The sequence below is a fragment of the Argiope bruennichi genome, chromosome X1 (genome assembly GCF_947563725.1).
Source record: "Argiope bruennichi chromosome X1, qqArgBrue1.1, whole genome shotgun sequence".
NCBI classification, from domain to species: domain Eukaryota; kingdom Metazoa; phylum Arthropoda; class Arachnida; order Araneae; family Araneidae; genus Argiope; species Argiope bruennichi.
The window spans coordinates 80,554,361-80,570,445 of NC_079162.1; the positions used below are offsets into that span (position 1 = coordinate 80,554,361).

Consider the following 16,085-nt stretch of genomic DNA (forward strand, 5'->3'; position numbering starts at 1 on the left):
GTGGTTGGAAAAAAAAAAAAAAATTCTGGTACTAAAATGTATGCAACTGCCTGAATGTCAAAGAAATCTTTTGCTTAGACAATAGGGATAACTTTCTGAGGCATTTGCCATTATAAAGCATGTGGTACATTTTATGGAAGTGCTATTTCAGATATTAGCAGAAAATATTATTTATTATTTTCTGAACTAAAGTAATTCTATTGTGTTCTTTCATATTTAATTCATTGACCAATCTAGAAGTTCAGCCTATGCTGCAAGTTTATAAAATTTAGGCACTGAAGTAATTTAATTATTCTAATATAAATAAGTGATTTTTAAATGCTTGCTTTGTTAATTCTTTATAATTATAAAAGTTATTAATATTTATTTATTTATTACCTTTATAAGTTTAAGTAAAAAAGTAGGATTAATGTCTAATATAATGCCTGATGCTTCAAAAATAATATGTTACATACATATTATTTTTGAAGCATCAGGCAGTTTCGAAGACAGTGAAGAAGACTTTGCATTTTTAAATTCGCTTTAATCCATCCTGGGAAGGCATAATATTTACAAGACGGTGCGGCTAAGACACGTCCGGCCTCTGTGCAGCACAAAAGCAGAAGTGAAAAAGAAGCGAGAAATGCATTATCCCTCATCTTATATAACATGAGATATTGATAGGGAAAATATTTTTTCATTGTGCTAATATATTATTAAGATTCTGATAGGGATTTCCGACGCATGTCAATCACAAGTAAAGGAAACACAGGGATGTTTTAAAAAAGAATGTGCTTATTGGACATTTTTCTAGCCCTTCACACGGAGCATGTGAATGTGTCGGTGTTTAGCCAATTCAGCAATTTTATAAAGCTTTCCTTGAATTAATTAAGTAGAGAAAGTGGAATTGGATCAGGAAATAAGAGAATGAAATTACTATGGACTAAATTAAGATAAAGCTTTGAAAATTAATTTGGATTAAATTAAGAGTTTAAAATATCATTACATGTATATATATAATATGACTTTTAAAAATTAATTATTAGTATAGTGTTTTTTAAGGTTAAAGAATTTTGCTCTTGCTGCCTCATCTATCAAAATTAGCATGTTGAAAAATTCTTATATGTCAAATTGGAATGGACAAGATTGAAATTAAGTTAATTTGTTTTATTTTAGCTACTTATTTAATAATAAATTGCTTATAATAAAATGTTTGGTGGTTGTTGCTTTTTTTTTTCCATATTAAATTTTGTTAAAAAGTTTTTTTTTTTTTTTTTCATTCTCAATTAATGAAGTGTTTGACTTTGAAAAGTAATATCAAAGTGTTTAATAATTAATCATAGTGCACTAATTTTTTTCTAGATTCTAGATTTTCTAGATTAATTCCATAGACATTAAATCTGGTTGCAAACTTGCTATCTGCTTTCTACTCATGCATCTGTTGTTTTCTATGTTATGCAAACCATTTACTTCTATTTATTATTCCAAATAGGGATTAAATGAACTTTAAACTATCCAATTTAACTTTCAACATTTCCTAATTTGTTCATTAAATATTCATTTTTATTCAAATTATACGTAGGATTTTGTAAAGATTGATTTTGCACTCTTTAAAAGCTTGGATAACATTTCCCTGGGTAATATTAAAATAAATAGTCAAAATATAGTTATTTTCAAATCCATTTCACATTTTCACTTCAATTTTTCTTATGTATTTATGTCACTTCAATACAACCTGTAGAATGGAGGACTGAGCAAAAGGAGGATTAAAATGGTATTGAGAATTATTCATGCTATTTTAAAATTTCAATACTAACTTATGATCAAAATTCTTGCATTTCATTATTTTCTTCATTCAAACTTTTATAGTTAATTATCTTTTAAACTGGTGTTACAAAAACCCATGACTGCCCGGATGAGTTTCAGTCCTCTCATCCAGGGTAGCTGGAGGATATTGAAATTCTCAGCTGCCATTCATTTCAATGTTCAATTTCCCTGTTTGATATTAAAAGTTAATGCAAATTGTAATTTTTCTTATTAACCCAGAATTCTTGAAATGTGTATGTGGCCACTATATGCAAATAGTTTTTTCCATTGCAGAAATAGTACTTTCTCTTCCTGTAAAAATTGTTTAAATATTGACAAAAAAATCCTTTAGAACTTAAATATTACTCCAAATCAAATGCTGAATCCAAATGCAGAAAAGTTTAACCAAGAAAAAGCAAAGATTGTCTCTGAATTGTGAATAGATAAAAATTTCAGAGAATAAAAAGTTTTCAAATTAAAAACTCATAGTTGTTGTTTTTTTTTTTTTTTTTAAATTATAAGGTGGTATGCTGCTCTTATGTGGTAATATCAGGGTTTTTTTTTTTTTTTTTTTTTTTTTGCTTTGCTTTTTTTTTCCTCCCTAATTACTAGTTTTCTATGTTTTTAAGGTTACATTAAGTCTTCCTTTTTTCAATGCTCTAATTTTTTTATAGATAATTATTTTTAAATTGTTTGATTAGTTCTGTGAATTATGTAATTTTTTTTCTAATTTTGTTATTTGGTGTTTTAAGTTTCTTAAATTGTGATAATGTACCATTTCTATACTTATTTCTAGTTTTTTTTATTTTGATTATTAAATTTCTTAATGTTTGTGATTTTTTTCCCCTAATTTTATATAATGTATACATTTCTTATTTTTTCCCCCTCCAACCTATATTTCTTGTGATTTTTCAGACCATGAGGAATTAATTTTGGGACACAATCAAGCCCCCCCCCCTATAAAAAATTTAAAAAAGATCTGTTATTTGAATTCTTGTCCAAAAGTGACTCTTGATACAATCTTGAGGCTAGATTAATTTTTTTCAATTTTATTCCTATTAATTTATATACTGTAATCTTCATGCTTTTTCTACTTTGAATAATCTGTATGTAATCATTTGTGTTTTTAGATGTTGCAGGATTTGCTTGCTTTAATTGAATGTTTTTTCCCTTAAAAATTTTTAATGCTTCATTTTTTATTATTATTATTTTAAGTTTAATTAGTTTGGTTATTTCTTAAAATTTTCAGATCATAATGATTTTTTATGCTCTTTTATCAAGTAAAAGTGATAAAGATTGCGCAAACCTGTGACATAAAGCATTTAAATTAAAATTAATTTTTTTGGAATGTTCTTTTTGAACAAACTTTTGGAACTCAAACTAAATTGCTATTTATTATATAAATATTTTTAATTACTTTCTAGTTTTTTTGCTTGTAGTTATTTTTTAATTTACTGATGCATTATCAATCACAATGTGATGGAAATCTTCCTCTTCTCATATTAATTAAAGATGTTCATTATTTCAGAGTAATGCTTTTTCTTTTATTATTAATTATTAGGTGGTGATGTTCTAGATGAATTACAGAGAGCAAAAGTACAGAGACCAGTATAATTTTTATGACATAATAGTTTTGTTACGAGTTTATGATAATTTTGATTTTACTTAATTTTCATTTATCAATGTATTTCTTTTTAGGTACAATGGAATCACCCAAGGTTTGGGTACCAGATCCTGTTTCAGGGTATAAGTTAGGCAAAATTATAGATATAAAATCTGATACAGTCTCTGTTCAGTTACTGAATTCTAATGAAGTGAGTCATAATGTTTTATTATTGATCTATAAGTTAAAAGAAATGTTTTTAATGATTGAATTTTTCTAATCGTCTTTATCCTGCAACTGCAAAAATTTTTTTACTTTTTTTTTTTTTTTTTTTTAAAGTAAAATCATTGAATCTGTTCAATTCTTATAATGTATGCAAAGTTTACAAATAAGTCCAAATAATTCTTAAACAAAGTAAATTATTGTTATTTACAATAATTTATATTGTAAATATATTTTTTTATATCGTATCTACTATTACTTACATTTTTGTAGCCCACAAAATTGTACTGAATAATTTTGAAATGAATTTGATTGTTTGAAGTAAAAATATTAAAAATTTCAGGAAATTCAGAAAACTTAACATCTTATATTTGAATTTTTAAGAATTAAACTTGCTTTACTGGTAACAGTGTTCAGAAAAGTGAACTGGTTTTAGCACAATCATTATCATAATAGAATTGTTAATTTTCATCTTCATTTTACTTTCTATTTATCTGCTTATGTCCCCTTATTCTTTATTTAAAGATTGATGAAAATAATATTTTAAACAATGTTGATAACGAAATGATAAACCTTAAAATAATCAAAATTCTTTTTTTTATATAAATCTCTATTGAAAAAGAAATAACTTTTGTAAAAAGAACAATTTGCAGTAAAAATTTCGAAACCAATCTCTTCATCCACTAGAAAACCAAAAAGAATTTTTTTATGGAAATATTAGAATAATACATAATACTTTTTTTTTTTTTTTTGAGAATCCATATGAGCAGCAGTACATATATCTTTAAAAGTATCATTTATATGACTGCATGTATTCTAAGAAGGCTTTCTACCCAAGGCGACTGCTGCTTCATCCCTTTATCAGCCTATCGTTTTAAAATACAGTAAAACTTTTGAAATCTGAATTACAATATATTAAAATTCTGAAAAGAATGAAGTTAAATATGTATACATAGAATTACTTAATTACTCTTGTGAAGTGCCAATACACACATTCTAAGAGGTATACATTCTGCTTAGTTATTAATTAACAATATAATTGATGATTTACTCTTTACAGTAAAATATATTTAATTAATAACAACATTAGAAATATTTCCATTGGCTTAATTTAAATCATTAAAACATATTGTGAATGTGCTATATTTTAATGTTATTGATAAATTTGTTTCAGATACTTACTGTTCCTTATGAGAGTACTTATGCTGCTGAAGAGCTAGATGACAAAGATGTGGATGATAATTGTAAGTATGATATTATTTTAACATAGTAGAGTGCAAAAAAAGAGTGAATGTGCCTGAAATAATTTATTTATCAATATTGAATAATACTTTTTTCTTTAAAATATATTTCTTTGACTGCATCATAATAGTTCATTTGTGTATTCTTAGATCTAGTCCATATATTACCTAAATATCTTGAATACATTAAATATGAGCGGTGTTTTTTATTTTGTAATATAGCTTGAAGCTAATACTTCAGAAAGATAAATGTTTATGGAAAAATAATGTACAGTTTATTATTTTAAGTTATTAATATTGCTGAATGCTGGACAGAAAACTAATCATAGTTAGAAAAAGAAATCTATTGGTACATTGTATTGCACTACTTTTGCATCTGCTTAGTGAATTATTTACTTCTTTAATATTTGCAAAAATCATGGGTAGATTTCTGTAACACTTTTTATTTTATGTCAAGTATTGTTTGCATTTAAAAGTCATATTGTTATACGTGGATTTTTTTATTCTAATTTGTGTAATATTGGGTTACAGGTGGACTGATGCATTTAAATGAAGCAACTTTATTGAATAATATTCGTCTAAGGTACAATAGGGATCAAATCTATGTATGTATTGGTATTTTTTTTTTTTATCTTAATTCATTTTTGTGGAATCTTGCACTCTATAAAGTTTGCACATCAATATTATGTTTGTTTTGTTGTCTCATATTCAGAACTTATATATCTTTATTGAAATGTTTGTGTGATAATATTCTTATAAAATATTAAAATAAATTTTTCAAACTTCTGCTGTTTGAATTATTGTTTAGTAATTTCTGCTCAACTTCAGCCATATATATTTATTAAAAATCCACCTTTAGAATGATTTAGAAATGTCATCTACATCTTATTTTTACTTTCTTGAATTTCAAAATGACCTTAAAGTGCCATATAGCTAGTAAATCTTAAATTGTTTATTTAATGAGCATACTTAATTTTGTGAGCATTTCAAGATGTTGGGAATACTAAAAGACAAATAAATAAAAGAATATGGCAGTCCCACCCCCTATTCCCTCATTGTCAGATTAAATGAAACATTGTAACTATATCTGAAAATTCACTACAATTGTATATTTGCAGATACTTAAGAACAAAATAAGTAGTATGTCTTCTGAGTTAAGTGGCTGCAATCTTGTTTTAAATCAACATAATTTCAGTGATTTGAAATTTGTTTGAATTATAAAATTCCAATTTGATTTTATTGTTATCAAAATGATCAGTCTGAAATACCTTTCTATATGCATTTTACTTTTTATTTCTTTTCATTGCATTTTCCACCTGTCATAAAAATTTTTTAAAAAATAGCGAGGTTTTTTTGTTGTTGTTGTTGACCATTGATAGAAAGCCAAGCGAAGAGTCCATTTAACCTGACTTTTTGCTGTGTTATTGTACAAAATTATGTGGCATAAAAATGGATGGTAAATAAAATATATAAATTACAATTAATAGTGATATCTATTTTCTCTTCTAGACATATGTTGCCAACATACTTATTGCAGTTAATCCATATTTTGAAATAAAGAATTTGTATTCTTCAGACACAATATCTAAATATCAAGGAAAATCTCTGGGAGTTCTTCCTCCGCATGTTTTTGCAATTGGTGTGTACTTTTACCCTTTAATTTTATAAAATATTTTTTTAAATCTGTTTCTTAATTAATTGTAATAGTTTAATAGCTGTGTAAATTTTGTGGACATTTTATAATATTTAATAATATTATATTTTAAATGAAAATAGGATATAGTATAAAAATGTGTTAGTGCTTTTATACTTTGGCCATTCCTTGGTATTTTTAATATTAACTTAAATGTGACTGCAGCTGTAAAATTTAATTATGACTTTCATGTGGAAAACAAAAACTTAAAAAGTAGTGTATAGTTCTCATCTTATTAACCCATGTTTTTCTCATTTGTTTATTTAATTTTAGACTCTAAGAAAAGAAAGGTATTATGCAATGCTTTAGTATTTTTGTCTTTTAATCTGAACTTCATCAGTCAGACGTATGAAATAGAACAAAGACACTATAGAAAATATAATAGAAATACAGAAAATACTATTGTTTGTGATGAACATATTAATAGTTTACTTTTAATATGTCAACCAAATTCGTTTTTAGATTGCATACTTTATCATTTTTATGTATCAAAAATAAATAAAACAAAGTCTTCTTTTGTTGTTTATAGTAGAAATAATTTTCTGTCATTTTCCATACTTAAATGTAATTTTATATCTATGAAATAAAGGAGAGAACTAAAATATAGGCATGAAATGTAAATTCCTGGATTGTCTCCAAATATGCAATTTTATTTTTTCTTGCTGCCTGTTTTATTGGTAATTTGCAAATATTTAAACATATGTTAAACGATGATTGTCTTTTGCTTATCATTTCTTATCAAGGTAGTAAAATTGATATGTAATATTTTTTTTTTCTGTCTTGTAAGTTTTGTATTCTACTTCGACATACTTTGTTAGTTACCTTTTTGAGAAATTTTGCACTTTCTTTACCCTCCTGTTTGAGTGCAGCTGCATATAAATTAACTTAAAATTCACTAAAAAATACAGGACATTTTTTGTTACTATTGTATAGTGATCATAAAACTTTAATTATAACAAATTTCTAAATTTAAAAAAAAAGCATTTTGCCCTCCATTTTGTAGCTAGGCTTTTCCAATTATTTCAGTTATAATGAAATTTGCTCCAAGGTATTTGCAGTTAAATGTCAGTTAGTAATTTTTTTCCCTCGAAAACAGGGGTTTATTTTTTTAGAAGAAAAGAGGTTTGAAAATTTATATCTTTCATTTGATGTTCGCCCATTAGTTAGTATTGAATTCAATCCACTTACATACTTTCCAATAATTTTGGTTCACTGGTATAAATATAGCAGATTTTTAGCAAGTTCACAAAGTAATAATTGAATTTTCTTATGATCTTTAAAACATCTTGAAATGACGAGTTTGCAATGTATAGCAAAAAATGCTGTTGTCTCCTTTTTTCAAGTGTAGATACAATAAGTAAATTCGTCCACAACACAACCACAAAAAAAATGCAGTATAGTATCATTAAAATGGTTCAGTCCATATGATTGTTTTCTAAATGTTAAACCAACAGAAGGATCTCAACACCGCAAAAAAAAAAAAAAAAAAAAAAAGCTTGAAGCAACAGAAAGTTTGGTTTATAAGGTCCACAGAAGCCGCCGCTAAACGATACCGATGAAATTAAAAGATTTTTAAGTGCTTCATTTCTTGTATAGAAACTTGAGAACTAGTTTTATTTGTCATTATTTTAACCAAAATGTTTTTAAAGAAAACTTTTTCTTAACACTTTGTAGTTAAGTCCACAATTCATCTGTAATAAGCATACTTTTTGCATGAGACAGTGTTACATTCTCAATGTTGGTGACACTTATGACATACTGGATCAGTACATAAATTAAAATTATTCATTAATCCTGCCTTTATGATCGTTTTGCTTATTATTCTGGACAAAACAACAGCGTCCCTTCGATTTTTGGTCCAAGATGACATTATGTCAATACCTGAAATGTGTCCTAAGGAGTCAAATATTTGCTATTTCAAAAATATTTTTTGTGATCTAATGTTTAGTTTTTTTTAAATAATGTCTTCTGGAGAGATGCATGCAATGCAAGGTGTATTTTTTGTTCTTTCACCATTCATGGAAATTTCTGGGTTGAAGGAAGCTGGATATCCATTTTGCCATATTGCCTGCTGTACCATGTTACAAGCATTTGAAAATAAGGTCATCGATATCGACAAAATCGTTAGCACTTTCAGCAAGCGTAGCGTCATGAAAAGTGCTTAATTTTGAAAAAAGGTTCTTATTAAAGTGCTTAATTTTCTTGAGAAATGAGAAGATAGTATTTTATTCTTTTTGTTTCCCTACACGTTGAATACGATAATTCAGAAGCAGTCTTAAAGGCTTGTTTATCAGATGTATCAAGGGGAAAAAAAACCAAGCAAAAGGAAGAATTCGGACAAAAAATCCAAGGTGAAATAGATCCAGGGGTGCCAATTCATATTAAGATAACGCTCATGATACTTTTTTTTTCCACTCCCTCTTTCTTCAACAATGTGCATTGCGGTTTATTGAAATACTGGAATAGGCAGTACGAAATATGTACGGTGCCATACTTGTGACTCGAAAAAAAAATTTTAATTTTTCAAACATTAATAAAATTTTTAATGTTTGAGATGTTGAAGAATTTAAGTTATGCCTAGTAAGTATATTTTTAACCTTTTATGTGTTCATAAAGATGAATACGCAGAGTTATCCGATCAATGGAAAACAAAAATGCAGCAGAATGAATTTGGTGTGCTGAAGAAATATATCGAACATGGTAGAAGCTGCTGTAAAAACACTTGCAATATAACCTCTTTAGTACGTTACATATTCGATCATCATTCTCTTTAGTATGTTGTTTTGTAGCAGTCCCTTGAACGACTTATTAGCTTGATTTTAATGTACTATGCGGAAATGTAATTAATTTCAGTGTGTAGTTATGTTAGTCGATCGCTTAAAATCCAGTGTGATAAGATTTTAACTTGAAGCCATAAGTTTTCAATGATCGTGATTTCTTTCATGGTGTACTTTTTAAATGACCACATCCATTAAAAAAAAAATTTTATTTGTTGGACTAATCTCACCAAATTTTAGTTTTTACCAAGGAATGATTTTGCTATTTCTGGTACTTAAAATTTTTAACGAAATAATAACAAAAGTTTTTCAAAAGGATTTAGATACTATAATTTTATACCGATTTTTCATTCCCCCCCTCCCTTTTTTATAACTCTTACAGAATTCCCCCCACCCCCGTGAAATATCCCTTTACAATCAAAGGTTTGGCCTGATTGAGAGAGCAATGCGCAGCATAAACCATTGAAATTAAGAGCATGAAATTTGGAAAGTTACTTCTTAGGTATTAAAGGCCCGCTAAGAATGGATATTTCAAAATTTTTAAGAAGTTTAATTAAAAAAAATAAAAATAGTTTTAACGCTTTGTCGCCGTTACCCATCATCGCAGAGAAATTATTTTTTTACGTTATTTAAAAAAAAAAAGTTTTTTTTATTGTGCCAATTTTGTATGAATAAATGCCTTCTCCCCCCCCCCTTCAGTTTTAATAATTTTTGAAACATTAGTTTTGGACATAATTTATAACAATGATTTTTATTATAATGAAATTCAAAACATCATTGCTTCTTTGATTTATTTAGTCACGTTATTTTATCGCTGGTAAAATCGTGATAATAGGAAAAAAGCTTTCTTTGCATTAAGTAAACTTAATTAAAATTTTCAAACAGTTCATTGAATAATTTTATATTCGAAACTTTTACGTTTTAAAGTCCGGGTTCTATCATTCTATAAATATATATATGTTACGGCCAAAGCCCGAAATCGGCCGGATCGCGTCTGGCCAATTCGCAATCTGGCCAACGTTGCTGTAAACTTACCGGCCAATGTCCGATCTTTTCTAGATTTCGGGCTCTGGCCGGCCAATTCGCGAAATGGCTGGGGACGATCGGCCAAAGTAGAAAGAAAGGAATCAAGAGCACATTGTTTTACACCCTGTTAAAAATGAAGTATTTAAAAATTAGTACTTCAGTGTACTGTTTTTTTTTAAGTGCAACTGTTTCAGAAACGAGTTCAAATATAAGTGACACGTCTGAGTTAAAAATAAGCTTGTAATATATAAAAATATGATCTCGTGTTATTCTGTTCTCATATTAAAGCCATAATAGAAATTATTCAGTGAACGTGTATACTTTAACAACGTGATAGCGTGAAGATTAGATTTGCGCCCTTCAAAATGAAATAATTATATTTTTGATATATATTTTGTATTCATACACGATACGCAAAGGCGTTGCGTATCGTGTATGAATACAAAGGCAAATTGAGTATTCAGTTTTCAATTATCTTTAGGGTGATCCTTAGTCTTTTTCTGCTCCATGAACCTAATGTTAAAGATCCCAGATCACATTGTCTCCCGAAATGTCGCTTCAAAAAATATAAAATTTTTTGCAAAGGCAAATAACAAAAATAAGGGCTAGTTAAAACAAATATGAAGGACATATAGTTTTGTTATTAATATCAGTTAAAGACATTTCTTTGTTGGCGCCATCTGTCGAATTTCTCCTACAATATGTCCTTATTTATATTTTATACATGAATGTCATTATATTTATTTACCACTAGTCGCCTTTGGCGACCAGCCGGTTCACCAGTATTAATGATCTCTAAAATTTTCAATTAATGTAAATTGCTCTCTTAGTAGCTTTTTCTGCAAAATATTTTTGAGCTTCATATTTTGGTAGTTATATGATTCAGTTGTACTTTTATGTAGGCTTTAAACAGTTCTGTTTCATTGTACTACTTTCCCTAATGTTCTGTCAGTATCCATAAAATTTCTACTTTAAACTAAAGTGGAAATGTTAAACTGCAATCAATATAAAAGCTTTTTATATTAAAGCTAACCATGTCTTTTTTTTTAAATATGAAAACTGAAATCAGAGTCGTTCAGCAGTGAAATCTGACCGATTTATGAAGTTTTTATGCATCATTTTTATAATCACAGGCCAGTCACTGTCTAGAAACCCTGCAGAGGATTAGCGTATCTTCATTGAGACATTCGGTGAAGTGGTCTAAAACCGCCAGTTTTTATTTATAGAAGTGTGATATTGAAATTTCATTAATCAGTCAGTTTTAGTAATTGATTTAGTTGGTTGGAGTTCAACAATTTTTATTAAAAATATTGGTGTCTCAAGAATATTTTGTTAAATATGATCCAAAGGATAGAGGACCTATGTAAAAATTTAAAATTCCTGATTCATCGGAGCATTTATTGACTAAAGTTATATTAAATATAACTATTTAGTTAATTTAGACCATTTTGTTAGCAAATGTATGCCCCAAATTAGCTGATGGTAGCTGATTAGAATGATTATCCTAAGTATATTAAACTATGTTTGCCTTAAATTAAATTGTTTTATTAAATTAATAATATAGGTATTGTCAAAGCTCATAGAAAACTTTTCCTCCTTTTACTTTTCAGAAAATATCTTATTTCATTTTTTTTTTTTTCATTTTATACAGACACTTGCAGATTTTACAATTTTGTTTATTAAATTTGCAATAATAGTTGATTTATTTTTTAATTTAAACTTCTATCAATGTGATGGCAACACGTTGATAAAAGATATATATATTTTTAATTTGACGTGCTCATGCAGATTAAATTTTAGCATAATTTAATCTAAGCATAATTTATAAATTAAATTTTAAGCTTTAATTAAAAAAAGCTTTAATTTGATGCAAAAATCGATTTTGTGCTGTAATATTTTCTGGTTATAGCGACAAAACGCCGAAATTATGCTTAATTTTTAATTAAAATTCTAATTAAAAATTTTTAAAAATCGCTCCAGGGTGCACATTTCCGAACTCCAAGGTATATATATGCCAAATTTGATAACTGTTTGTCAAACGGTTTGGACTGTAGAGCGCCAACACACACGCGCGCGCGCGCACAAACATGCATTGAGCTGTATTTATAAGTATAGATTATCACATCGGGCTTTGGCCAAGGATGCCCGGCCACTTCGCGAAATGGCTAGCCAAAGTAGAAAATACAACATTAATTGCAAGTATTTCGGACTTTGGCCAAACCTCTTGGCCAGTTGGCGAATTGGCCGGCCAATTCGCGAACTGGCCGTACTTCGGGCTTTGGCCGTAACATATATATTACAACTTTAAAAAAAATTTTATTCCCAATGAAATCTCTCTTTACGCATAAAGGTGTCACTTGATTGACAGAACAATGCGCAGTTATTTTACCGCTATTAAAATCATAATAAAAGAAAGAATATGCATTTTTTGCTTTTATTTAAACTTTAAAAAAAATTTAAGCAGTTCATTGAATAAGATTGTTCATTGATGAGTTTTGTTAAATTTTGAAGCAGAGCGATATATTGTCTTATGTTGGCTTTAAAAAATACTTTTTAAAAAATGCTTTATCTTACCTTTATTTTCATTTTCTTCTAAGTACAGAACTGGCTCTTTTTTATCCTCACGAATTTGTTTCCTTAATTTATGGAAATTAGAAGTTGTTAAAGCATTTTCATTTTTTTGCAAAATATATAATCATATTTTTTTTTGCAATTTTTTAAAGCCAAAGTAAGAATTATATATCAGTTAAAAAACAAGTTTTTATTAAATTTTCGAAATGCAAAAACGTTCGAAAAAACGTCTTTACTAAACTTCTGGAGTAAAAAGCGATGAAACAGTTTTCTTATAGTTTGACCATTTCTGAACACTGATATTCTTTTCTATTAAAAAAAAATTAAGAAATTCATTTAGAACATGGCATTGTACTATCGTCAATTTCAGGGCAGTTTTGCCAGTCTTATAATGGTAGCCATTCCAGAATGCTTAGTTCTTAGCTGTATAAGACTGCAACTAAAATTTCTATATATACCAAGTTAGTACAGGAGGAAATTTACACTTTCCATCTCAGCTATATCGAGCCTTATTTGTTTCTACATATATAAAAACCAAATACAAACTGTTTGGATATGCTGTTCTCGTACATCAATATTGACATTTTCAGAAATGATGTATGCTTCTGAATAAACTAATAGTTTGTTAATTTTAAGAAATATCGAAAAAAATTTATTGTTAATCTTATAAAAGTTGACTTAATTTTTTGATATTGATAGTTTTTTATTTTTATAATCTTTTTTGTTTTTGTCAAAAATCAAATAGATATAATTTGTTTTGCAATCGAAAATGTTATGCAAATACAGAAATATATATTAAAATTTAACGAATACACATTTAAAATTATTATTTTTAAAATTTTCTATAAAAACTATATATTATTATAAAGCAGAAAATAAACAGCTTTACATATGTGTGCGTGTGCAAAAGTGCTTAATTTGTTTGGCTAACGTGCTTAAAAAGTGCTTAAAAATACTTAATGTTTGCAGCAGTTTCTCACTACACACCCAGACTCTTGATATCAAGGTTTGCACCCACTAATATATATATAAAGTTCATGAGCTTCTGTGAATTTTCCCTGAATATTGTATATTGCAGTTTGGTTGTATCTGAAAGGAATGAAGTGATGCAAATTGTGAAATTTTTTAACTGGTTGAAACTTTGAAAGGTAAAAAGCAATTAGAGCAGATAATAAAAATAAGAAAGCAAGGACTAAGAAGAATAAACTTATTCCGAGAGCAATTGAAAATTTCAAACTTGAGGAATGCAATGTTTCACTCATGGACGTTCGAATTCCCCTACATCTTATATAATATTATAATCCTAGATTTGTTATTATATTTTATTTGTTATGTGTCTGTTTTTATTACATTATCTTTCCTAATATCAAATTCTTGCTATTTTTTTTTTTTTAGTGTTTCAATAATTTTATATAATTTCCCAAAACTTGGAGTATAATTATTTTTTCTTGCCGTAATTTTTAAAATTTATATTTGCATTGAGACTTCTATAACTAAGAACTTTATTTCAGCTGATAAAGCCTTTCGGGATATGCGTGCTCTAAAAGAAAGCCAATCTATAATAGTAAGCGGAGAATCTGGTGCTGGTAAAACGGAGTCTACAAAGTATATCTTGCGATATTTATGTGAATCTTGGGGATGTCATGCTGGACCAATTGAGCAGAGAATATTGGATGGTAACATTTTAAAACGATATATTTCATTTTATTATTTATAAATGTGTTTTTAAAATGGATTAATGAATTTCTGTATGTATCGTTCATTCCATCTTGGAAGTTCATTATTCTTACAGAAGATTAAAACCTTATTTTGAGACGAAAAAGTGACAGCTTTTTTCTTTAACTAAGATCTATTTCATCTTGAAAAAAAAGAAAATTTATAAATGATGGAATTATATCTATTATTATTATATAATTAAATGGTGTGTATTATATTACTAAATATTCTAATTTCATTAGTACATGGTGCGAATATTAAGAAAATAATGTTGTTTTTTTGTTGTTGTTGTTATTTATGAGCAATGAGAATTTTGAAATTATTTTCATTTCTTCGTTTATATATAATCGCATTTTTCTTTAATTTTTTAAAGCTAAAATTTTTTTATTTATTTTTGCATATAGGTTAAAAAGCAGGGATTTTTTATTATTAATTTTCCTAAATGTGAAACATTGGGGGAAAAAAAGTCCTTTACTAAACTTCAGAATTAAGAAACGATAAGATATTTTTTTTATAGTCTGGCCATTTCTAAATGCTGCTATTCTTTTCCATTAAAAAATTTGATCTAAAAAACTCGTTTAGAACATGGCATTGTTTTATCTTCAATTTTTGGTAATTTGGCCAAATGTTATGATAGTAAACATCCTGGAATGATTTAGCTCTTAGCTTTATAAGGCTGCAAATAAAATGTTCCCAGCTGCTAAATATGGTGAGTTTGTGCAGGAGGAAATATTACTTTCCATTCTAGCCATGTCAAATTTTATTTCTTTATTGCACATATGAAAATAAAATACAAAATTTGGGGTCAAATTATGTATCTACATCAATGTCGATATTTCAGAAATAATGTATGTATTCAAATTAACTGTTAATTTAATTTTAAGAAATGTTGAAAAAAAACCCAGATTTTTATTATTAATTTTTTTAAGTTGAATCATTTTTTTGGAAATTATAGTTTTTTCATTTCTGTTATAATTTTTATGTTTTTGTCAAAATTAAAATAGAAGATGCATTGAAACGCCTCTACAGTGTTGCAGAAATAATTAATAAATTTCAAAAATACGTATTTAAAAATAATTATTTAAAACTTTTCAGTAAAGCCTATTCATTATTATAAAATAAAGACATATTGTGCTTAGAAAACAGGCAGGTTCACGTACGCATGAATGTAAAAAGGTGCTTAAAAAGTGTTTAATTTTTGCCGAAATTTCTCACTATGCTCCCAGTAGGAATTTCTATGCTTTATGTACATATGTAAAATAGGTATTTATTTTACATATAGGAGAAATTTACTTAAAATTTGATTGTATTTAGCAGTTGGCTGTAATTTTCATCTTAGTGGCAATTATCAGATTTTATGAGAAACGTGCCCAAAGGCTTTATGTCCACTGAAAAAGGATTCTTCACATTTGTTAATGGAATCTACAGAAAACTGCTAGTTCTACAACTTA

At 27.4% G+C, this 16,085-nt stretch overlaps 1 protein-coding gene across 1 annotated transcript in view; it reads left to right on the forward strand.

Annotated features, from left to right (window-relative positions):
* LOC129959539 (unconventional myosin-VI-like) overlaps positions 1–16,085 on the forward strand; it is a 51,224-nt gene that overhangs the window by 4,523 nt on the left and 30,616 nt on the right. Inside the window, exons 2-6 of the mRNA XM_056072419.1 lie at positions 3,484–3,599; positions 4,785–4,854; positions 5,383–5,456; positions 6,361–6,490; positions 14,430–14,594. Coding sequence (XP_055928394.1) covers positions 3,489–3,599; positions 4,785–4,854; positions 5,383–5,456; positions 6,361–6,490; positions 14,430–14,594 — 550 coding nt within the window. The 5' untranslated portion in view covers positions 3,484–3,488. The remainder of the gene's footprint in view (positions 1–3,483; positions 3,600–4,784; positions 4,855–5,382; positions 5,457–6,360; positions 6,491–14,429; positions 14,595–16,085) is intronic.